The sequence below is a fragment of the Acanthochromis polyacanthus genome, chromosome 2, assembly GCF_021347895.1.
Source record: "Acanthochromis polyacanthus isolate Apoly-LR-REF ecotype Palm Island chromosome 2, KAUST_Apoly_ChrSc, whole genome shotgun sequence".
NCBI classification, from domain to species: Eukaryota; Metazoa; Chordata; class Actinopteri; family Pomacentridae; genus Acanthochromis; species Acanthochromis polyacanthus.
Genome location: NC_067114.1, coordinates 46959752 through 46985144, shown reverse-complemented (window position 1 = coordinate 46985144; position 25393 = coordinate 46959752). Strand labels below are relative to the sequence as shown.

Sequence of the window (25393 nt, the reverse complement as noted above, 5' to 3'; positions counted from 1 at the left end):
TTTTCTGTCTCGTTTTTGTCCTTTTGTGTCTTCTTTTTGTCGTTTTCTGTCTCATTTTTGTCGTTTTCTGTCTTGTTTTTATCGTTTTCTGTCTCGTTTTTGTCATTTTGTCTCATTTTTGTCGTTTTCTGTCTCATTTTTGTCATTTTGTGTCTTCTTTTTGTCGTTTTCTGTCTCGTTTTTATCGTTTTCTGTCTCATTTTTGTCGTTTTCTGTCTCATTTTTGTCGTTTTCTGTCTCATTTTTGTCATTTTGTGTGTCATTTTTGTCGTTTTGTGTCTCATTTTTGTCATTTTGTGTCTTCTTTTTGTCGTTTTCTGTCTCATTTTTGTCGTTTTCTGTCTCATTTTTGTCGTTTTCTGTCTCATTTTTGTCATTTTGTGTCTCATTTTTGTCGTTTTCTGTCTCATTTTTGTCATTTTGTGTCTTCTTTTTGTCGTTTTCTGTCTCGTTTTTGTCGTTTTCTGTCTCATTTTTGTCGTTTTCTGTCTCATTTTTGTCGTTTTCTGTCTCATTTTTGTCATTTTGTGTCTGGTTTTGTCATTTTCTGTCTCATTTTTGTCATTTTGTGTGTCATTTTTGTCGTTTTGTGTCTCATTTTTGTCATTTTGTGTCCTGTTTTTGTCGTTTTCTGTCTCATTTTTGTCGTTTTCTCTCATTTTTGTCATTTTCTGTCTCATTTTTGTCATTTTATGTCTCATTTTTGTCGTTTTGTGTCTCATTTTTGTCATTTTGTGTCCTGTTTTGTCGTTTTCTGTCTCATTTTTGTCGTTTTCTCTCTCATTTTTGTCGTTTTCTCTCTCATTTTTTCATGTTGTGTTTAGTTTTTGTCGTTTTGTGTCTCGTTTTTGTCGTTTTGTGTCTAAACTCTTCGGTTTGAAGTTTAGTTTTACTCTTGTTGCAGATTTCAGCTTCTCTTCACTGAGATTTGATCTTTTTGAGCATTTTCTAAAACTAAAGTTCACAGAGTTCCTGCAGGTTTTCAGCTCTGAGGTGCAGACAGGAAGCTGATAATTCATCCTCTGACTGGATGTTTGCTTTGGATGTTGCCGTCCTGCTGCAGAATGAATTTAGGAATCAGACGAGTCCTGATGGGCTGAAAAGAACCGGAAATATTTACAGAACACATTCTGAGAGGAACCAACTTCCTGTCTGACCTGTGAAATTAAAGCTTTTCCATATTTCTGATCCAGCAAACGTCGTGTTTTCTTGTGTTTGTGTCCATCAGCTGTTCGGCGCCGTCATCATGGGCTTCGGACTCTGGCTGCTGCTGGACAATCAGAGCTTCATCGTGGTTCTGAGTGAGTTAAAGCGCTTTAATGTCTGTTTGTCTCCAGCAAAGTCCGTTTTCTGTTGAGCAGAATGAATGGTGAATGTTTCCAGAGGAGCTTTTTTACGCTCATCTGATGGTAGATTCATGGAGGAAAAAAACAAACGGAGCAACAGAAAACAGAAAACAGGCCGAGACAAAGAAGAAGAAGAAACAGGGGCTCATAGAATTTATTATTTCACTGTTTAAACCGTTAAAACAGACGCAGAGACAGACTAAACCTGCATAAAGCACAGTAATATCTGGAAAAGAGTTCAGATATTAAAAACTTTCACCAAAGAAATCCGTTTATTTGTTAAAACTAGACATAAAAACAACTTTAAATCTACAAAGCCTGAGCTTTTCAGTGTAATTTACCACATTTACCAGCTATTTTTTCAGGCTAATGTCCTTTAAAATGTCTTTTTAAATATTTTTGAAACTAAACAGTAAATGTTACATCTCAGTATGTTTAAATTAGTTCATTTTTTAAACACTTTCACCAAGAAATCTGTGTATTTGTTCAAACTAATCATAAGATTCAGTAAAATAAGAGTTTAAATCTACAAAACTTCAAACCTTTCAGTGTAATTTACCACATTTTAAAAGTAAGTTTTAAATACACATTTCAGCTTTAACCAAAACCAGTCACTAACTGAAACGCGCCGTTTCTGCTACACTGCTAAGCTAGGTTAGCTCAGCTAGGCTAGTTACTTTTAGCAGGACTTTTAGCAAATTTTTTCCCTCCACTATGATTTAAGATTCATCTAAAGTCTTACGTTTGGTTAATTTAATACCTAAATCCATGAAATCAATTTTATTTTATTAGTAAATCAGATTTTATCCATGCTAACGGGATGCTAACGGAATGCTAACACCCCACATGTTTGTTCAAAGCTGGGTAACAACATTTCTTAGTAGCAATGCTTTCAATTTTTATTAAATTATGTATAAATTCTGATTACATGGAGAGAAAAATATGATTTTTTTTTATTGATTTCTCCAATCAAAAAGCAAATACTTCCAACTGATTTTGATTTGCTAACAGCACAAAACATGACATTCTTGTTGTTTTCCCCCAAAATTCTGTGTCTTATTTATTTTAGACTCAGTAATTCAGACACGTCCACACAGAATAACTTGCTGTCAGTCTGAACGTGTTTCTGTTCTGTTTGACAGATTAATTATTTTTTCCTGCTGAAGGAAAACACAGTAATTATTTAGTCAGACTGAGCAGAGTCACACTTTCTGACATCTCGCAGTAAAAAGTAAACAGAGAAACACTTCTTTTTTTGGTGGTGAAACAGCCTAAAAATGTCACATAAAATACAAAACAGACAAATATAAAAGCTGCAGTGATTAAAGCTAATTTATTTCAGGATTTCCAAGGTTTTTATTAGCTATTTGAGCGTAAACCAACAGTCCAGGCAAGATAAGATAAGAAAAAACACTATACAGAAGGAAACTTTAGCCCATTTTTGTTTGTTTTGAATCAAAATCAAGCTGCAATCACAATCAGACTTCTTGTATTTTGCCATAAAACTTGTTCTGTGATTAAATGTGTCATTTTGGTGCCACGGCTACATTAAAATAGGGATAAAACAGAAAGTTATTATGCTAGTTTGGGCTAACTGTTAGCCTTAGCTACAGCTCATTTAGACACTTTTTTCTGTTTTCTTATTTGAAAAATCAGTTTTGATCCAGTATATTAAATGTTGAATTTATCACACAACTACAACCGTAACTGAATCTTTAATCATAGTTGAGGAGAAATTTGCTCCAGATAAGAAAAAGTCCTGCTAATAGCTAGGCTAACTTGCTTAGCTCAGCTAGCCTAGTTTAACAAAGAAGCACAGACAGAACATGATTTAGTGTGGCTAGAGGGTTAGTAGTAAAGTTAGTATAAAGATTATTCTTTTTTATTTTGCAATATATAAGCAACATATAGCAGTCCTTTCAAAAGCTAATTAGCCTAGCTCACTTATCCTAGCTTAGCAGAGTAGCAGTAACAGTTGTTTGTGAAGGAAAAACATAAATGTGTATTTAAAGTTTTCTTTTATGTTTTTAAGGTTCTGTGACTTGTTTTTACGTCTTCTGATTATGACAACAGAATATGGAGAAAATAAAACGGCAGAAAAACATCACAGAAACAGGAAACAGACATTAAAAACAAAGAACGATTAGCTTCATCTAAAGCTATAAAACCACATTTTATGTTTCCTGAATTTAGAAACTCTTTCTGTGAATTGAAATTATCAAATGAAAAACCATCTAGCACCACATATAATAGGCTTTCTGAAGGCTAATTAAGCTAACACAGCTAACCTAGCTTAGCAGCAACAGCTGTCTTGATGCTATGATTTGTTGTGGTGAATCATGCAGCTAAAACAAAATATAAATAATGTGTTTAAAGTTTTCTTGTGGGTTTTATGAGGTAATTTCTAAAAGCTAACGAGCCTAGCTGACCTAGCCTAGCTTAGCAGAGTGTCTGGCTACAATTTTGACTCTAACGTTCTGATTTGTTGAGCACCTTTAAGAGTATATGTCATACATATAAGATATATAGAAATGTTTTTGTTTTTTATGAGGTTTTTTTTTTTGTTAAAGTTTAATTTAGTAAGCTAACTCATTAGCTTAAATGGACAAAAACTAATAGAACAGTTTTTGTTTGTAGATGCTTCATTTTCCATCGAGAGCAGCATCTAAAGTTGTTATTTTATGTTTTATATCAAACTACTGAGTGGATAAAGTAAAGTTTCTGTTAAATCCTTTGACTTAAAGCCCTCAGACTGCAGGTTTTCTCTCAGTATTTTCAGTATTTTTGCTCCTTCAGCTCTAGCGGTGTAGTTTATGCTCAGCTGATAACAGAATCAGTCACAGTGACCTGCTGAAGGCCGACGTTCACATTAAAGAGAAGCTGGAGGTCTGTTTGTCTTCACTTTAGCTCACGTCCAACAGATCTTCTTCATGTTGTGTCTGTCTGCCGTCTGGATTCTGTTTAAAGAACAAATTCCTTTTTTTCCTGCTTGTTTTCCATCCTGTCGTCTGCACGATTAAAGGAACAGATCGGCATTTTTATCAACCTGTTTGTTACCTTTAAAATAAAACAACACGTCCAGAAGTCACATTTCCTGCAGTCTGTCAGCAGCACAGAGACTCAACAGCACGTCACTGAACTTATTGGTCGGATTTGTTGTTTTTCCAAACCTGATTACGATGATTTGTTCTGTTTTTGTAGTTTCTGCCTCTAATACATGTCATTTTAGGAACTATTTTTAAAGAAAATATTCCTTTTAAAGCAGGTTTTAAGACTCAGAGCGTTAATTGAGAGATGATTTAATATCATGTAGACGTCTGACTAGCTTGTTTTTGATGATAGTGGTTTTAAAATGGTTAAAAACATGGAGGAGTCCAATGACCAACCCCAACCTCACATCTGTAACTTTTTAGTGTTTCCTTGATTGTTTTGGTCCAAACTAGCAAGAATCTAAAGACTAAGATGTTTAAAATTAAATCAGAATTAGAAATATTTGATTTATTCCTGAGGGAAATTACAGTTTAAATTCCAGTTCAAATCTTAGAAATGTAAACAATGGAACAAATGTAGGATGAACATGAAAATGTGTCCAGAAATATAAACAAAAGTAGGGCTGGCCTGAATGGCAATTTCTGGGCTCCGGATATTTGGATATTCGCCCCGGTTAATGATGAATATCCAAACATTTGAATATTCGAATATCAACATCCTCCAACTGACAAAATTCTCTGGATTTTGATTGATTGATTGTGAATGTTCTTAAAAATAAGTGTTTTCTTTCCACCAAGAAGTGTTGTTTCCTTTTCTGAAAAAAATCCAAAAATTCAGCAAAAAAAATCCCAAATTTCTGAAAATTTGCAAAACCTTCAAGAAGACAATTCCAATAATTTATTAAAATCTCCCTTAAAAAATCTCCCAAATTTGGCAAGAAAATTCTTGCCAAATATTTTAAAAAATGAGTAAGAATCTTTTTAAAAAATCCTAAAAATATCTAACATGATTACGTATATCTGTAAAACTTTCAATATTTTCTTTAAGAACATTCACATAAAATCAACTAAAATCAACCAAATTTTGCAGAATTTTGGTTGATTTTTTTATGAATGTTCTTAAAGAAACATTTTTCTTAAAGCATTTCTTTTTTCCACCAAAAATGTGGAAGTTTTCGCTGTGAAAATGTTTTTTTTCCCACATTGTCGAACTTTAAAACGATTCAATTTGACCTGCAAAGAAACAATGGTGGAAACACGAATGTTTTATTGAGCCGTCCATCAACCCCCAACCTCATGGTCACTTTTTACTGTTTTAATGTCAGTTTTGTGGAATCTAACAAGGACTTTAAGACAATAACTGAAGCACATTCTCAGTAACAGACTAAAGAAGCTGTAGAATCGGTATTTCCCGCTTGTTGTTGAGTCTAACTTTGCGTAGCGTTGCAGCAGCAGCTCGTCTCGGTGACATAAAGGCCGATTTAAGCGAGGACAGAGCGCTGAGCAGCAGGATAGAGGCTCAGTGAGCGAACACAGAGCGTCACTGAGGCGGTTTGTGCAGCTCAGCAGGTGTTTTCTGTCGGACACTGACTTCTTTCTGCTCGGCCGGCATCAGCATGCATCACATCACCGCCTTACTCATCACTACGGGTTAACGCTCGGCACAGCTTAGCTTTGTGTCGCACATAAATGACACGTATTGATGCAGCGGCTCAGTGGCCCGTTATGAAGAATCAATGAGCCGCCTGGTGCAGAAGCATGAAATCAGACGAAAGCGCTGACGTCCACAGTCCTCCCGCCGTCACAGTTTCCACATGATGATGGTTCACCCTCCAAAGTTAAGCAGTGTGATGCTTCGGACTCATTCTTCACGACAATCTGAAGTCCTGCAGCTCTTTTAGAACCAGAACGACATGAAGGAGGAGCTCAGAAAGGTCTTCTCATGCTAGAAATCAAGACAAAATCGACGTTTTTATCGTTATTTATTTTATAAAACGGTAAAACCTGATGTTAAAACACTAAAACATGGATTCTCCACATGTAGGTCTTTAACTCTCGTGTCCTGCGGGACAAATTTGACTCGTTTTAAAGTTTGAAAATGTGGGAGAAAATATGTTTTCACAGTGAAAACGTCCACATTTTCAAGATTTTTGAATATTTTTGGTGGAAAAAAGAAATGTTAAAATGTTTCTTTAAGAACATTCACAAAAAAATCAACCAAATCCAGCGAATTTCGCTGGATTTTGGTTGCCCAAAATCCAAAGAGAGTATTAGAAGTTGTACTGATATATATGTAGTCATTATTATTATTATTATTATTATTATATTTTTAAGATTTTTTGGAAGATTTTTACTAATTTCTCTTGAAAATATTGACGAGGATTTTCTTGCCAAATTCGAGGGATTTTATTTTATTTTATTTTTTTTACATAACTTTCAAGGGAAACTTTAAGGAATTATTGGAATTTTCTTCCTGAAAGTTTTTCATTTTTTTGGCTGAATTTTTGGATTTTTTTCAGACAAAGAAACAATATTTTAAAGGAGGACAACAGGATGATTAACCGTTTACAGTTCTAACTTTAGGTTTGTCTGCAGTTCAGCTGAAAACTCAGATTTTTTGCCATGTTCCTGTTGGTCACAGCTCAGTTGGTGAAGGTTTCTGTGTTCCACTGAGGAATGAAGAATTTTTAAGTTTTTAACAGAATCTGGTTTCAGCAAATGATTAATTTTTGCTGAATTTTTAAATGTAAGTTGAAGGGATTTTGATGAAATCTCTTAATTTTAAATTTGATTGTTTTCCGAATTTTTAATGTTGAATTTCCTTCGGGATTAATAAAGTATCCCTCCATCATCCATCCTTACATCCATCCATCATCCATCCATCCATCCTTACATCCCTCCATCATCCATCCTTACATCCATCCATCATCCATCCATCCATCCATCATCCATCCATTCTTACATCCATCCATCCTTACATCCATCATCCATCCGTCATCCATCCATCATCCTTACATTCATCATCCATCCATCCATCCATCCATTCATCCATCCATCCATCCATCCATCATCCATCCATTCTTACATCCATCCATCCTTACATCCATCATCCATCCATCATCCATCCATCATCCTTACATTCATCATCCATTCATCCATCCATCCATCCATCATCCATTCATCCATCCATCCATCCATCCATCCTTACATCCATCTATCCTTACATTCATCATCCATCCATCATCTATTCACCCATCCATCCATCATCCATCCATCACCCATCCATCATCCATCCATCATCCATTCATCCATCCATCCATCACCCATCCATCGTCCATCCATCCATTCGTCCATCATCTTTACATTCATCATCCATCCATCATCCATCCATCCATGAGTCCAATGGACTGACAAAAAAGAAATGAAAATTCGATTCAGTTTTACTTATTAGTGCAGATTTCCAACATGTCTTCTCAGCATAGTGAGTACAGATTCTTTATGAAGTATAAACAGAACAGAAAACCCAACAATTCAAGACGCCTTTGGATTCTTATGAACGAGGGTGTGAAAGAACGAAAAACACAACTCCAACAGAACCAGGCTGAGGGAAGGCAGATATCGGCCTCACCTGGGGGGGGTCGGGGGAAAATCTGATGATTCTGTCTGTTTTTATGTTTTCTGGCTGATAATGGAGTCATTTATCAAGAAAAACGTGTCTGTCCACATTCTGGCGAACATTGTTCACAAATAACACTATTCTAGTTCAGGGGCCACAACAGACAGTAAATCAGAATAGACACCGATTAATAACTTTGTTTTAGCGGAAAAAATACATTCTGACAATGTCACATTTAAGGAATTATATTTTACTAAGCATAATGAATGACCTGAAGTTCTTTAGAAAAATAAGGTTAAACTTCACCAACATTCAGCCTCAGTTTATCATTCACATTACAACTTCCAGATCAGAGTGTCTACAAAGGAACACAACATTTAGTCACCTGGAGCTGAACCAGAGAAGATTTACTGGAGGATCACAACCACAAAAACAAGACAAAGAAAGACCATAACAGACAAAATATTACAAAAATGAGACACAAAACGACAACAGAACAAAGAACAATCTAGTATTTTACTTTATGATCTAAACAATGTGTCCATCGATCGAGTTCTGCATGAACCTCCATCGTCTCTGACATCTGGTCCCTCTGGTCTAATCTGGTCCCTCTGGTCTACACCTGGTTCCCTCTGGTTCTAACTCTGTCCCATCTGGGTCTAAACTCTTGGTTGCCTCTGGTCTAGCTCTGTTCCCTCTGGTCTAACTCTTGGTTCCTCGGGTGGTCTAAACTCTCTGGTTCCTCTGGTGTCCTAAACTCTGGTTCCTTCTGGTGCTAACTCTGGTTCCTCTGGTCTTAGACTCTGGTTCCTCTGGTCTTTAACTCTGGTTTCCTCTGGTCTTAAGCTCTGGTTCCTCTTGGTCTAAACTCTGGTTCCTCGGGTCTAAACCTCTAGGTTCCTCCTGGTCTTAAAGCTCCTGGTTCCTCTGGTCTAAGCTCTGGTCTCCTCTGGTACTAACTCTGGGTTTCCCTGGTCTAACGTCTGGTTCCTCGTGGTCTAGCTCTGGTTCCTCTGGTCTAAACTCTGGTTCCTGCCTGGTCTAGCTCTGGTTCCTCTGGTCTAACTCTGGTTCCTCTGGTCTACTCTGTTCCTCTGTTCCTCTGGTCTCTGGTTCCTCTGGTCTAACTCTGGTCTAACTCTGGTCTAACTCTGGTCTAACTCTGGTCTAACTCTGGTTCCTCTGGTCTAACTCTGGTTCCTCTGGTCTAACTCTGTCTAACCTCGGTTCCTCTGGTCTAACTCTGGTTCCTCTGGTCTAACTCTGGTCTACTCTGGGCTCCTCTGTCTAACTCTGGCTCCTCTGGTTGACTGGTCTAACTCTGGCTCCTCTGGTTGATCTGGTCTAACTCTGGCTCCTCTGGTCTAACTCTGGTTCCTCTGGTCTAACTCTGGTCCTCTGGTCTAACTCTGGTCCCTCTGGTCTAACTCTGGTTCTCTGTCTAACTCTGGTTCCTCTGGTCTAACTCTGGCTCCTCTGTCTAACTCTGGTCCTAACTCTGGTCTAACTCTGGCTCCTCTGTCTAACTTGGTCTAACTCTGGTTCCTCTAGTCTAACTCTGGCTCCTCTGGTCTAACTCTGGTCTAACTCTGGTCTAACTCTGGTCTAACTCTGGCTCCTCTGGTCTAACTCTGGTCTAACTCTGGCTCCTCTGTCTAACTCTGGTCTAATCTGGCTCCTCTGTCAACTCTGGTCTAACTCTGTTCCTCTGGTCTAGCTCTGGTTCCTCTGGTCTAACTCTGGTTCCTCTGGTCTAACTTCTGGTTCCTCTGGTCTAGCTCTGGTTCCTCTGGTCTAGCTCTGGTTCCTCTGGTCTAACTCTGGTTCCTCTGGTCTAGCTCTGGTTCCTCTGGTCTAACTCTGTTCCTCTGGTCTAACTCTGGTCTAACTCTGGTTCCTCTGGTCTAAACTCTGGTTCTCCTGGTTCTAACTCTGGTTCCCCTCGGTCTAACTCCTGGTCTAACTCATGGTTCCCTTCATGGTCTAACTCTAGGTCTAACTCTGGCTTCCCTTGGTCTAACTGTGGCTGCCTCTGGTTTGATCTGGTTCTAACTCTGGTTCCTCTGGTCTAGCTCATGGGTCCTCTGGTCTAACTCTGGTTCCTTCTGGCTCTAGCTCTTGGTCTACTCTGGTTCCTAACCTCTGTGTTCCTCTGGTTCTAGCCTTCTGGTTCCCTCTGGTCTAACTCTCGCGTTCCTCTGGTCTAAACTCTGGTTCCTCTGGGTCCTAACTCTGGTCTAACTCTGGTTCCTCTGGTCTAACTCTTGGTTCCTCTGGTCTTAACTCTGGTTCCATCTGGTCTAAACTCTGTCTAACTCTGGCTCCTCTGGTCTAACTCTGGCTCCTCTGGTTGATCTGGTCTAACTCTGGCTCCTCTGGTTGATCTGGTCTAACTCTGGCTCCTCTGGTCTACCTGGTCTAACCTGGCTCCTCTGGTCTAACTCTTGTCTAACTCTGGTCTAACTTCTGGCTCCTCTGGTCTAACTCTGGTCTAACTCTGGCCCTCTGGTCTACTCTGTTTAACTCTGGTCTAACTCTGGTCAACCTCTGGCTCCTTGGTCTAACTCTGTTCTAACTCTGGGCTCCTCTGGGTCTACTCTGTCAACTCTGGCTCCTCTGGTCTAACTTGTCAACTCTGGCTCCTCGGACTAACTTGTCTAACTCTGGTCTAACTCTGGCTCCTCTGGTCTAACTCTGGTCTAACTCTGGCTCCTCTGGTCTAACTCTGGTCTAACTCTGGTTCCTCTGGTCTAACTCTGGTCTAACTCTGGCTCCTCTGGTCTAACTCTGGTCTACTCTGGTTCCTCTGGTCTAACTCTGGTTCCTCTGGTTCCTCTGGTTCCTCCTCAGGTAACTCCGTGGCGGTGAAGACCTCCTGCTACATCCTGATCGGGGTTGGAGCTTTCTCCATGCTGCTGGGCTTCCTGGGATGTCTGGGAGCCATCTATGAGATCCGCTGCCTACTGGGTCTGGTGAGTCCAGGTTCTGGTCTGAGGTCCACACACATCTGGAATCAGAGCTGTCGTATTTTTTGATGATTTCGCGTTTTGTCGTAGTACTTTTACTGGTTTGGTATTTTTTTGTTTCATGTTTTTTCTGCAGAATGAGAGTTTTTAGTTTTGATTCTTTAAAAAGTTCAAACCAGTCAGTGATCAGATAGTCTGAGTGGACAAAAGAGCAGAAAAAGACAAAAGGTTTTAAATAAAAACTAAAAGCTGAAGGACAGAACCTGGTTTAGATCAGAGTTTTATGGATGAATCAGAAATCTGTTTACAGCCCAGATGTTTTAAAATCTGCTGAACTTTATAAGAAATAGTTTAAACGTGGACGTTTTCCATCCTGAACAACTGCAGATGGAGGACGTTTAATTCTTCATCTAACTGGTTCTTCCTCCTCCTCTTCCTCAGTACTTCGCCTGCCTCCTCCTCATCCTCATCGCTCGATCGCAGCTGGAGCTCTGATGTACTTCCAGAAGGACACGGTGAGAATGACCACCATGATGATTCTTCTCCTCCTTCTTCTTCATCTTCTTCCTCTTCTCCTCCTTCCTCTTTCTCTTCTTCTTCTTCTCTCTTGTTGAAAACTTCCTTAAACTGATCTTCTGAGGAGACAAACTGGAGCTTTGGCGTCTCCTGCTGGTGAACATCAGCTGCAGCACAAAACTGCTTTGAAGCTTCTGTTTTTATTTCATGTTTGATTTTCTTACTTATCTGATTCAAGCCTTTGTTTAAAAATTACCAATAGAAAAGGATCATCTTTGGAGCTTAAATATTAATTAATCAATTATTAATTAGTTAAAATAAATAAACTGACCAATGAGCTGTTGATGTTTACGCTGGAAGAAAACCTCAAACTGGCCTGAAAAAGTCCAGTAAGTTCTGAAATCAGTGTTTCAGTGTTTTTAGATGTTTGGACTTCACATGGAGATCAGATCACATTTAATGACCACTAAATGTTTCTTCTGAAGAATTTCTCTAAAAGCAATGTTGCATTTTCTGGATTAGTTCAGTAAAAGCAGACTGAATGATCAGACTTCAGCTGAAACACGTCTCTGTTTATTTTATCTGGAAGCTTCGCTGAGTTTTCTGCCAAACCGAGGCTCATGGAGGGAAACGTTGCTGGTTTCTGCTGGGCCTGGATCCTTCCAGGGTTTTCTTTGGCTCCTTGAAGCTCTGAGGATCACAGAAACCTGATGTCGCACATCTGGATCCAAAGTTTTACATTTAAAACATTCATGCTTCTGAAGAATGTTTTGTTTTTATTCAGGAACTTTAGAAAAACATCTGGATGCCGTAGAAATGTAACATCTCACAGTAATCAGATTACTTCTGAGTAGAACCGTCGATGATGTCAGTTTAGATTCAGGTTCCACAGCAGGAACTCATGAATCTAAAGACTTTATTACTGAGGAAACCATGAATTTCTGCTCACATTCTTCACATCATTCTTTGGTTGTGTTGCTCTTCTTTCTCCACAAAGGTTCTGTTGGGTTCAGGTCAGACTCTCACTGTCCAGGTCCTGGTTCCACTCAGTTCTAGTGGAGAAGCTCTTGTTGTTTCTTTGGATGTTCTCCTGCTGGAATGTTCCTCTTCTTCTAGTTTATTGTCAGCCAATATGTTGGTTTATCCTCAGGTATTCATGCTGCGTCTAGAAATGTCATCAGTCATCAGTCAGGACCATCCATCCACTGTGGTAGTCCTGGTCTGGTTCTACCAAACATCTGGACTCCATCTGAGTCCAACTAATGTATCTGTCACAGTAGAAATGGCCAATTCTACTGGTAGATTGTGATTGGCATCTCTACTGTGACATATCTTCATCTGACCAAAGAATGTTCTCCAGCATCCATCAGGCTTCTTCTCATGTTCTTCAGCAAACCTTCATCTGGAACTTTAGTTTAGTGGAACTATGACTCCTTCTAGACCTCTTGATTAGTGGAACTATGACTCCTTCCCGTGTGGAGCCATGATGCAGACATAGATAGATCCAGTCCGTTGGTCCAGAACTGAGAAGGTCCTGCTGTTCTCAGCTCATTTAGAACCATCATCAGTTAGAACTGATTAAAATCACAGCTAGAATCGTAAGTTTTTCACAACAGATGTATTTTTAACAGTTTTTGACTCTGTTTTTTAAAACTGTTTTCAAAGTCATTTTGAACCGTTTTAAGCTCATTTTGGCTCATTTCTGTGTCATTCTAGTCAAATGCTGAGTGCACTAGACCGGTTTTTGAGTTATTTCATTATGCTTTAATTGATAAGTTCTATTTTGGACAGATTTTTGGGAGAGTTTTTAGATTCTTTTGAATGATTTTGAATGACCTGCTGTGTTTCAGCTAAACGAGGAAATGTCCAAGATCGTCACCAAGGTGTTTGGAAAACTATCCTGGAAACAACTCGACCAACCGAGCAGGCCTGGACTTCATCCAGAGGAACGTGCAGTCTGAAACGCTGACCTCGGATCAGATCTGAGCTCCTACAGCTCAAACCCAACAAGAAAAATCTCTGCAGGTCTTGTAGAAGCTCCTCAACTGGACTTCTCTGGTAGGTTCTAAGAAGGTCTACCAGACCTGGACACAGGTCTGGTAGACCTTCTTGAACCTACCAGAGAAGTCCATTTGGTTTCTGCTTCCTGTTGGGCTACAAAACTATGAAACCAGTTGAATGTGTTAATTTGAAAGCCACCAATGACTGGACAACCATCATTTAACGGGACCCTGGTGTCTTTAGATGGAGTGCTGTGGTTGGTCCGGTCGATGGACTGGTCCGGGAACATGGTGATCGTCAACAGCTCCCAGCTGCTGTTCCCTTGTTCCTGCCAGAACATCTCGCTGGTCAGCGGAAACTTCTCCGACAGTGGATTCTGTGAGGCTCAAACGCCCGACTGGCCGGTCTACGACGTGGTTAAATCTACTTCCTGTTTGCCCACCTGCAGACTCTCACCTGGGCTGCTTCCACACATACTCATTTGTCGTCTTCTTCTTTTTCTTCTTCCTGTCCAGGGTTGTGCTTCCAGCGTAGAGAATTGGCTTCTCACCAACATCGGCGTCGTTCTGGGAATCTGCCTCGGAGTCGCTCTGATTGAGGTAAAACAGAAACAACTTTAATCTGCTGGAATTTACAGAAAAACACTAAGACAGATGTTTTCTGAGGAACTCCAAAGTCAGTATCAGATGTTACTGTGAAACCATATATGTGTGAAAAAGGAGAAATAGCATATTACAGCATATTTAGCTTTGAAAATAGGTAATTATGGAGCCCAGGAGAAAAAACTTCATGTTCTCTGAGATTGAATCTCATAAAAAATGAGGAAAATGTGTGATTAAAGGAATAAATGTTCCGAAAAATAAAACAAAAAGAGACAAAACATTTTGGACAGAAAACTAGATAATTTCTTTGAGAATTAATTTGGTAATTTGGTAGGAAAAATTCTCTCAAAGTAGTGTGAAATTAAGTTGTAAATTTACGAGAAAAACACTTAAAACCTTTTCAGATCATAAAGTCAAAAATTTAGGATAAAATTTCATCATTTCTTTGAGATTGTCATGATCGAAACCAAAAACAAACTCTAAATATAGTGTGAGATTAATGACCAAAAAACTCAAATATTTTCTGGGATGAAGTCATAAATTTACTCAAACACAGGATCTTCTGAGATTAAAGGAATAATATTAATGAGAAAAAGAGTGATATTTTCTGAGATTAAAGTCGTGAATTTATGACAGAAAAACTCAGTTGTTTGTTTAATTTTAAAAAAAATGTTGCTGAAATTTCAGTTGAAAATTTAACATGAAAAAAATCTTAAATCTATGAGAGAAAAATTGGGATATATCCTGAGAAGAAAAAAATCTTTATTTACACCAAAAAATATATAAATATATACTGAGATACTCTGTAAGATTAAAGTCATAATTAGGGAGAAGAAACTCAGATATTCTCTGAAAATACAGTCATACATTTTAAATAAATAAAATTCAGACTTTATCTTATCCTAGAGTGGTAAATTTATAAGAAAGTAAAATAAATTCTCAATATTCTGAAGATTAAAACATCTTGTTAAAAAAAAAGCTAAACTAAATAAGAAAAATAAATAAATGTGTTTTATTTTACAGATTAGATATTTTTAATAATAAATAACAGTAATATTAATATTAATAATAATGATAATAATAGTAATAATAATAATAATAATTCTAGATATCTGAGATTAGTCGTACATTTATAAGTAAAACTTCAGATATTCTCTAAAGTAAAAAATTCTGAAAATAGAAACTTGTTTTTAATGAGGTTTAAGCTGCTCAAAACCAGAAAATCTTGTGAAACAAAAGCTAAAAACAATAAGAAAGTGAAAGTAAAAGTAAATACGCATATTGTATTTTACTAAGACTAAATAGATAAAAGTAAAATAATATTAATAATGATAATTCTAGATATTGTGAAATTAAAGTAATACATTTATAAGTAAAAACTTCAGATATTCTCTAAAGTAAAAAATTCTAAAATAGAAACTTGTTTTTTATGAGATTTAAGCAGCTCAAAACCAAAAAAGAAAAAAAGATAAAGTAAAAAAAAGACAAAATAAATAAACACATTTTAATTTACAGATTAAATATTTTAAAAGAATAATAATAATAATAATAATAAATAATAATAATAATCTTGGATATTCTGAGATGGAAGCCTTTTCAAAATAAAAGCATTAATGGTGATAAACTGATTATAGTTCCAGTCTGGTGGATCTCTGACCTCCAGCTCGGAGCCTCTGAACATCTGGATGTTGTGAGACTCTAAATGTTTGTGTGTTTTGTGTGTTTCAGCTGCTGGGGATGGTTCTGTCCATCTGCCTGTGCAGGAACATCCACACAGAGGATTACACCAAAGTGCCAAAGTACTGAAGCTGAGGAACAGGAGAGAAGTTTTGGTGAATCTGTGTCCAAATGTAAAATAATGTGTGCTTGTTTTCCTCTTCTTGTTCTGTTGAGTTTCTCTTCTGAGGCTTTTTTCCGGTTTCCTTTGAGCACTTTAGCAGCTTTATTTTGGAGAGCGAAGCTGAAAACGTCCCGATGATCCGACAGAAGCTCTCAGACCCGCTGGTTTTCCTCCTCGCTAAATTTGAGTTTCCCTTAAAGCTACGTTTGGGAACCATTCAGGAACTGGACTTTTCTTTTTTATACACCAGTGTTTTTGAGTTGTTGTGAAAATGTTTTTAGAACTCTGTACATAATTTTAGTGAGTATTTGTGTGAATCCAAAAGAAGCTTCCTTCCAGTGTTTCCTTATTTTCCTTTTATTTGTTCTGGGAATAATAGAAATAATAATGAGGTACTAAAGATTGTTTTTTAAAGTATCGCTCCTTTATTTTAGCTTTACGCTCAGACGTTCCGTTTAACCCGAAGACTTTGAGTGAAATGTTTCTTTAACCTCTTTCTGAATCGTGTGAAAAGTAAAAATGACGCCGCAGATTATTTTGGAGCCAGAAAATAGATATTTTTGGGGAACACAGATTTCTGTACAATTTGAGCCGAGGTGTGGTTTTTATAGCGTGTTTCTTTGTTTGTACAGAAACGTTGAAATAACCTCAGAATAAACAGACTTTAGTGTTAGTTTGGACTCACAACATTCATTCTGTTTCATTTTGCCAATAAACTGATCACAGTAGCTGCTGTCTGTCTGGATTCATCTGTTCCTCTCACATGGCAGATATATTTAAAAATTCTTTACTTTTCTGAGTCGATTCTTCTGAGAATTTTCACCAAAACTTCCTCCGGAGCATTTTATCCTGAGATTAAAGTGGTAAATATGCTATAGAACTGTAAAGTGTTAGATTAAACTTTTATATTTATGTAAAAATACTCAAAAAGTCATAAATACAGAGAAAAAACAACTTTATTTTGAGATTTAACAAATTTCTGATAAAACACACAGATATGAATAAATCCATACATTTATGGAAAAATATTCTATGATATTAAAATGAGACTTCGATGCACAGAAACCTTGATATCTGATAATAAAGTCATACATTTACAAAAAAAAGCGTGGATTTTCTGAGATTGAAGTGGTAAATTTATGTGATAGAATTGTTTAAATTTATATATTTACTGAAAAATACTCAAAAAGTCATAAATACAGAGAAAAATACCCTGATATTTATTTAACAAATTTCCAATACAAAGCACAGAAATTATGAGATTAAATTCATATATTTATGGAAAAAATATTGTAATATTCCATGATATTAAAGTTAGACAAAACTCTGATAATAAAGCCGTACTTTAATGAGAAACAAAACGTGGATGTTTTCTGAGATTAATCTCTTAAAGTTGTGAATTGAGAAAAAAGTCGTTTATTTATGCAAAAGATAATAAGTAATAAAATACTGAGATACAGATTAAATTCATAAATTTGAGAAAGAAACCCAGATATCCTCTGAATATACAGTCACACATTTTCAAATAACCAAAACTCAGACTTTTTTTTAGCCTAGAGTTCTAAATGAAACAAAATAATATTAAAAAAATAATATATGTCCTCAGTAATCTGAGATGAAAGTCGCACATTTATCAGAAACACTCATATATTCTCTAATATTAAAGCTAAAAATTTCTGACAAAAGAAACATGCATGTTTTTAAATAAGATTCAAGCTGCAGGTTTACAAGAAAAATTAAAATATTCTTTGAACAAAACTGAGCTTGAACAAGAACTGGAAGTTCCTAATGTAAAATATTTTATGGTAGAAAATTGAAAAGTAGAAACAGGACCAGAGAACAGAAATAAAGGGTAAACTGATGCAACTTTAGCTGGTTAGCTTGCTAATAAAGGTTTAGCTAAATCCAGTTTATCCTCCTTTTTCTTCTTCTTTTATTTAGTTTGAAAGTGTTAAAATCAATTCTGATATTTACTTATCCGAGCAAATGAAGGCTTTTGTGTGTGTGAGACATAAAGACATTTTAGACATTTTAGTGTTAATTTAAAAAAAATACAAAACTGCTAATTAGCTGATTAGCCTAGCATAGCAAACAGCCGCTGACTCTGACAGAACATTGAATTTGATAAATTTATTTAATTTCCAAACCAGAAAGTCTTGAAAAAAAAGAAGTGAAATAATACTATAACAATATTTATTTTATAGATTTAACATCTTTAAATATAAAATTCTGTTTCCTGTTGCCGTAAAACAGAACTACATCAAGAAGGAACGCAAAGGATTCTGGGTAATGTTCAAATCGCAGAGCTTTTTTCCACCGTCGTGTCTACAGATACGGACCCGTACGCGTAGCCTGTGGCCTACGATACGGCACTTTCCATTTGCCATTTAGAACGATAATAGTGGCGCCCCTTGCGCAACACACTGTGGTGCACTTTACCTTGCTAGATCTACTTCCGGTTGTTTTGGATATGAAAGTAACGATGTGGAAAATAAAATACCATCGCAATGCACGTAATATATATAAAAACGTTTTATATTGAAATTTGAATTATAGAGGGTTTACTAGTATTGGTGGAATATGGAGGCCAGGTAAGAAAATTATGTCGAGAAACTGAGTTTGTTGGGATAAGTTCGTTGATTCATTGAATGTTTTGTTACAATGTAAAGTATAGGAGACAGGTTGGGACCTGGGGAAAATGTCGGGTCCGTACCTCTAGTACAGATGCTACGGGTACGGGTCTGTACCTCTACCATCACATTTTTCACAGAGGTAACTAATAATGTCAAAATGATTAAACTCAGATTTGAAATTCATATAAAGTCCAGCTGACTGTATCTGGTTAGATTTTATCAGTCTTAGATGAATTTCGCCATGTTTCTGTTCAGGTAACTTCTCGTTTTTAGGCTTTTTATTGCCAGTAAAATCTCATAAATTAGCTAGCTAGAAGCTAAGCGTTAACGTTAAACTGACGCCGTATTTCCACACAGAGCATGCGCAGTTCTCCGACGACAGATGACCACTCCGCTCTGTTTTCAGGAGACGCAGGTAAGTTACACATCTAGAAGTCATGGTTTATCGTTTTAAATTAAATCTACAGCACTATAAACTTTACAACACTGAAATAATCTGGCATTCACTGTAATATTTAGTTTTGGAGTAGAATAGAATATCCTTTATTAGTCCCACAAGGGCTGCACAGTGTAGTAGTGGTTCGCACTTTCGCCTTGCAGCAAGAAGATCCCCGGTTTCAAATCCCGGCCTGGGATCTTTCTGCATGGAGTTTGCATGTTTCTCCCTGTGCATGCGTGGGTTTTCTCCGGGTACTCTGGCTTCCTCCCACAGTCCAAAACTAGATGAGCCCTGAGTAGAGGGCAGAACCACGCCCTCTGCTGGTGAAAACCCTGTCCTCCCTATACAACTGATGCAATATGTATCAATTTAGATCATCCTACGTATCTCCCTCCCTACTTGATCTGCTGACCTGTATCTCCACAAACTGAGCAGGGGACCTTAAACTGATCTTCAGTGCCAAGTTTGATTATCCTGACTTCAGCGGTTGCAGAGATATCGGACCGGACATAGCCACATACATACATACATACATACATACTTACCCAGCCAGATACCGCACCGAACGCAATAACCCCGCCGACATACCCGTTGGGCGTGGTTAAATATGCTGAGATTAATTGGTTTACTCTAAATTGTCCGTAGGTGTGAATGTGAGTGTGATTGTGTGTCTGTATATGTAGCCCTGTGACAGACTGGTGACCTGTCCAGGGTGTCCCCTGCCTTCACCGAGTCAGCTGGGATAGACTCCAGCACCCCCATGACCCGAGAGAGAGGATAAAGTGGTGGACAGAGAATGGATGGATGAGTCCCACAAGGGGAAATTTGGTACATCACAGCAGCAAAATGACAAAAAACAATCAGGCGAACACATCTATAAATCAAAGACATACAATATATACACTATTATACAATATAAATAAGAAAAACAGAAGAACACAAGAATACATATACAAATGAATTATACTTTTGTTTATTTACACATGACAGTCATTAAGTGTCATTCAGTGAGTGTGGTCTGTTGGGAGCTGGTTACAGATGTCTGTAGCAATAAGAATAAATACAGGACTTCTAACTGGACAGTGGTGGTTCTACATGGAGGTCTACCAGTGTCCCTGTCCAAATGGCTCTGCCCCTCTGCTGACTGAATAAGAACCTGATCACTGTATAATGAAACCTGAAACTAAAGTGTTTATACATGGATAAATTATAGAGACACACCCAAACAGTAGATCTGCTCTCAGTGCTGTCAGCCTCAGACGTCTGGTCTGTCTGTGTTTGCTGGGATTTGGACTTATTTTGGAGGAAGGAGGAGCTGCTTTTCCTCACGGACAAGGTAAGAAAAACTATTTCACCTGTAAGTGATTTTTTAGTTTTTATTTCATTCTTTACAAAAGAAAAAACAATTAAATCCAGCACAAATACAAAAGTTTCCAACCTCTAAATGAAAGTGAGCAGAAAGAAATCTAACTTCTGTAATCTGTGTCTTTGTATCAAACAATCGGTTTCAGTGAGCATAAAAACAACTAAAAGACTGTAAAGTCTGAGAAGCTGCTCTCTGATCAGAGTTTTCTCTCTGAACAAAACACTACGATACTCTGACTTCATTTCTCTGTATTTTAATTACATGCTGGTTTTTAACTGCATTTTAAATCTTATGTTGAGATTCTTTGATTCTTTGTCTTTGTTGTTCACTCTGATAACGAAATCCCGTTTTTATCTCACAAATAAGATGGGTGCTCTACATTTTTTATTCTTGTTGAAGGCTATAAAGAGATGTCGCGTCCTTTTTTTGTCCCAATATAAAGAGAACGCAGCAAAGTCATGTCAAGGTGGTGAGGAGCAGGAAGAGGGAGAACCAGAGGAGATGGAGGAAGTTCTCCTGAAAAAAAACTGTCTTTAGAATAAATTCACAGTCAGAAAAACAAGTCCAGAACCCTTAAGTCAAGTAAAAGATGTTTTATCTACTATCTGCTGTGTGCAGGTTTTTCTTCATGATTTGTTGTGAAATATGAGAAGTTTTTCATGTGTAAAATAGTAAAAAGCCATTTAGCCGGATGACTTGGGGTTAGTTTACTGTATGTGTTAATGAGGGACAAAGGCAGTTTCTTAATTACAGTTTGCATGTCCATACTTGGTGGGTATGAACTTGTAAGTACGACTCCAAACTACAGACTTGCTCGAACACGGAAACACATCTCAGTCATGTGGAATTAGAACAACATACTGATGATGTCACCACCTTCATCTGCTCCAATTATCTTTGCTGTGAAAAATGTCAGCAGACACAAGAACATGGCCCTACATGCCCTGTAGGGTTTCTGTAGATCAGACATTCAGTCTTTAAGAGTTCAGACTGAGCTGTTGTTTGTTGAGACTCCTGTTATTATTTACTGTTTTATTTACTTTAGTCTTCTCTGGTTGAAGCTGGATTTGCATTCAGTCTTATTTAAATGACAGATAATTCAGCAGAAATGTTCAGTTTTTTCATTTTTAAACCACAGTGGATCATAAACACGTGAAACAAAGAAATATTTACATTTTCTTCTGATAAAGAATCAGCCTGAATAAACGCAGAGCAGCAACACAAGCTGCAGTTCTTAGTTCAGAGCAGCAGGAGGCGCTGTCACATCAGGTTCTATGTGAACACGTTTAGAACACGTATGATGGAATTAAACTGTCATGTCTGGAGACTGATAAATAAATATGTCTGCTAGTAGATAAATACAGAACATTAATACTTTCTATGTTTTATTTGTCAGGAACATTGAACAAAGATCATTATTCTCATAGAAGAGATGAATTCTATCTGATTTAATGACCAGCAGTGTTTTAATATTAATAAACACAGAGTAATGTTCAAATGAGTGCATTCTGAACAGTTTTTACTACTAATAAATTCTAAATATTATATTTAAAGTAAAGTATTGGTTGTGCTCTTGTTTCTCTGAAGTCTGAGCTGCATCTAAACAGAAAACTTTTTATTAAGCTCATATTTTACACCAGAAGCGACTAAATCTTGAATTTTCTGTAAAAAAAGCTCATGAACTCGTATAGAACAAAACTCCCGGAGCTAAGTCTCACCTTAAAACTTTATTTATTCAAACGTGTTGTCAGATGAAGTTAACCGTCAAAATTAAACTCAAATGTTCAGAAAACTGAAGAATCCCAGCCGTTCATCTGTGATTCAGAAAGTAGAAGTCAAACTAAACTAAGATGTTTTACAGCAGTTATCTAAGCAGGGATCTCAGCAAAACACATAAAGATGAAAAATGAGTTTGGTTTGAGTGAATATATGAATATTTTCACATTTAAAATACATATTTAAGCTTCCATTAGAACTACCATAGTGATATATATAAATGATCTGATGCATCTTTTAATGTAGAAGGAGGTTAATAAAATAAATCTAAAGTGTAGTAAAAACGAGGACAGGATCTGTTGTGTTATTAAAGAATCCTGAAGGAGAGTTTATCCAGTGAAAGCAGAGCTCAGAGGTTTTCTACTGATCAGCTGATGTTTGTCCGCTCCACGTTTTCATGATAATAACCATAAATGTTCAGCAGTAAAAAGTGAAGTGACAAAGTAGAAATACGACCTCAAATCTGCTCTAAATGAGAATAAAAGGTGTGAAGAGAATCAGCAGAGGAAGCTCACAGAGAGCAGCTGAAAGCTCTGAAGCTACAGACCTTTAGTGTTTTACTCTGCTGATTTATGGGAATTTTCTGTTTCTCTTGTGGTTGTTTTGTGTTTCTTTGTGGTTGTTTTGTTTCTCTTTGTGGTAGTTTTGTTTCTCTTTGTGGTTGTTTTGTGTTTCTTTGTGGTTGTTTTGTTTCTCTTTGTGGTAGTTTTGTTTCTCTTTGTGGTTGTTTTGTCTCTTTATGGTGGTTTTGTGTATCTTTGTGGTCATTTGTCTTTTTGAATGGACATTTTGTGTTTGTTTCTGGAGGATTTTTTTGTGTTGGGATTTGTTGAGGTGACATTTTGTGTTTTCTGTAGTTGTTATTGTGTTTTCTAATTGTATTTTGTGTCTCATTTTGTGTATCTTTCTCGTCCTTTTGTGTTTTTTGTTGGACATTTTCGGTTTCTCTGCAGTTGTTCTTGTTTGTTGGTTGTATTTTGTGTCTCTTTGTAGTGGTGGTGTGTGTTTTCTTTGTCATTTTGTGGTTTCTTTTTGGTCTTTTTATGTTTTGTTGTCATTTTGTAGATATTTTGTGTGTCTTTGTCATGCTTTTGTGTTTTTTTTGGTGCACATTTTGTGTTTTATTCTGGTCATTTTGCATTTCTCTGTGGTTGTTAGTTGTGTTTCTTAGTTGTACTTTGTGGTCATTTTGGGTTGTTTTTGGAGGTGAACATTTTGGGTTTTTGTGGTCATTTCATGTTTTTAATGGACACATTGTGTCTCCTGTGGTGATTTTGTGCTTTGTGTTTTTGGTATATGTTTTGTGTTCTTTCTGGGCATTTTGTATTTTCTTTGTTGTATTTTGTGTCTCTTTGTGTTATGTTGTGTTTTTGTGATTTTGTGTTGTTTGGTGATCGCTGACTCCCTTTGGAGGTTTTTGTATCTCTCTGTGGCTGTTTTGTGTCTTAATGTTGTCGTTTTGTGTCTGAATGTTGTCGTTTTGTGTCTTAGTGTTGTCGTTTTGTGTCTTAATGTTGTCGTTTTGTGTCTTAATGTTGTCGTTTTGTGTCTTAATGTCGTTTTGTGTCTTAGTGTTGTCGTTTTGTGTCTTAATGTTGTTGTTTTGTGTCTTAGTGTTGTTTTGTGTCTTAGTGTTGTTTTGTGTCTTAATGTCGTTTGTGTCTTAATGTTGTCGTTTTGTGTCTTAATGTTGTCGTTTTGTGTCTTAGTGTTGTTTTGTGTCTTATGTTTGTCGTTTTGTGTCTTAATGTTGTCCGTTTTGTGTCTGAGTGTTGTCGTTTTGTGTCTTAGTGTTGTCGTTTGTGTCTTAATGTTGTCGTTTTGTGTCTTAATGTTGTCGTTTTGTGTCTTAGTGTTGTCGTTTTGTGTCTTAGTGTTGTTTTGTGTCTTATTGTTGTCCGTTTTGTGTTCTTAATGTGTCTTAATGTTGTCGTTTTGTGTCTTAATGTTGTCGTTTTGTGTCTTAGTGTTGTCGTTTTGTATCTTAGTGGTTGTCGTTTTGTATCTTAGTGTTGTCGTTTTGTGTCTTAATGTTGTCGTTTTGTGTCTTAGTGTTGTTTTGTGTCTTAATGTTGTCGTTTTGTGTCTTAGTGTTGTCGTTTTGTGTCTTAGTGTTCTTAATGTTGTCGTTTTGTGTCTTAATGTTGTCGTTTTGTGTCTTAATGTTGTCGTTTTGTGTTTAGTGTTGTCGTTTTGTGTCTTAATGTGTCTTAATGTTGTCGTTTGTGTTCTTAGTGTTGTCGTTTGTGTCTTAATGTGTCTTAATGTTGTCGTTTTGTGTCTTAGTGTTGTCGTTTTGTGTCTTAATGTTGTCGTTTTGTGTTTTAGTGTTGTCGTTTTGTGTCTGAATGTTGTCGTTTTGTGTCTTAGTGTTGTCGTTTTGTGTCTTAATGTTGTCGTTTGTGTCTTAGTGTTGTCGTTTTGTGTCTTAGTGTTGTTTTGTGTCTTAATGTCGTTTGTGTCTAATGTGTCTTAATGTTGTCGTTTTGTGTCTTAATGTCGTTTTGTGTCTTAATGTTCGTTTTGTGTCTTAATGTTGTCGTTTTGTGTTTAGTGTTGTCGTTTTGTGTCTTATGTTGTCGTTTGTGTCTTAGTGTTGTCGTTTTGTGTCTTTGTTTTTTTTGTTTTTTTTTTAATGTTTTTTTTTTTTTTTTTTTTAATGTTGTTTTTTTTTTTTTTTTTTTTTTGTTTTTTTGGTTTTTTGTTTTTGTTTTTTTTTTTTTTAATTTTTTTTTTTTTTAAGTGTTGTCGTTTTGTGTCTTAATGTCGTTTTGTGTCTTAATGTTGTCGTTTTGTGTCTTAATGTTGTCGTTTTGTGTCTAATGTGTGTTTTGTGTCTAATGTTGTCGTTTTGTGTCTTAATGTTGTCGTTTGTGTCTTAATGTTGTTGTTTTGTGTCTTAGTGTTGTTTTTGTGTCTTAATGTCGTTTTGTGTCTTAATGTTGTCGTTTTGTGTCTTAGTGTGTTTTGTGTCTTAATATGTCGTTTGTGTCTGAATGTTGTCGTTTTGTGTCTTAATGTGTTTTTTTTTTTTTCGTTTTGTGTCTTAGTGTTGTTTTGTGTCTGAATGTTGTCGTTTTGTGTCTTAATGTTGTCGTTTTGTGTCTTAATGTTGTCGTTTTGTGTCTTAGTGTTTTTTGTGTCTTAATGTTGTTGTTTTGTGTCTTAGTGTTGTTTGTGTCTTAGTGTTGTTTGTGTCTTAATGTCGTTTTGTGTCTTAATGTTGTCGTTTTGTGTCTTAATGTTGTCGTTTTGTGTCTTAGTGTTGTTTTGTGTCTTAGTTGTTGTTTTGTGTCTTAATG

General features: G+C 36.7%; 1 protein-coding gene and 1 long non-coding RNA gene across 10 annotated transcripts in view; one reads left to right on the top strand and one right to left on the bottom strand.

Annotated features, from left to right (window-relative positions):
• Positions 1 to 16605, top strand: part of LOC110967078 (CD82 antigen) — a 35521-nt gene extending 18916 nt beyond the window's left edge. The window contains 10 exon segments of the mRNA XM_022216589.2: positions 1229 to 1301; positions 10803 to 10924; positions 11360 to 11390; positions 11393 to 11433; positions 13285 to 13320; positions 13322 to 13384; positions 13679 to 13700; positions 13703 to 13851; positions 13951 to 14034; positions 15766 to 16605. Coding sequence (XP_022072281.2) covers positions 1229 to 1301; positions 10803 to 10924; positions 11360 to 11390; positions 11393 to 11433; positions 13285 to 13320; positions 13322 to 13384; positions 13679 to 13700; positions 13703 to 13851; positions 13951 to 14034; positions 15766 to 15843 — 699 coding nt within the window. The 3' untranslated portion in view covers positions 15844 to 16605.
• Positions 9059 to 10796, bottom strand: LOC127530974 (uncharacterized). Of its 9 annotated transcripts, XR_007937760.1 has the most exons (4): positions 10688 to 10796; positions 9711 to 9861; positions 9480 to 9592; positions 9060 to 9154 (listed from the first exon to the last, which is right to left on the bottom strand). It is a non-coding gene; the product is annotated as an uncharacterized LOC127530974 (long non-coding RNA). The 9 variants fall into 9 exon arrangements; XR_007937761.1 differs by lacking the exon at positions 9480 to 9592 and having other exon boundaries at positions 9059 to 9163; positions 10615 to 10796; XR_007937762.1 differs by lacking the exon at positions 9480 to 9592 and having other exon boundaries at positions 9059 to 9163; positions 10626 to 10796.
• Positions 16606 to 25393: the final 8788 nt, after the last annotated feature.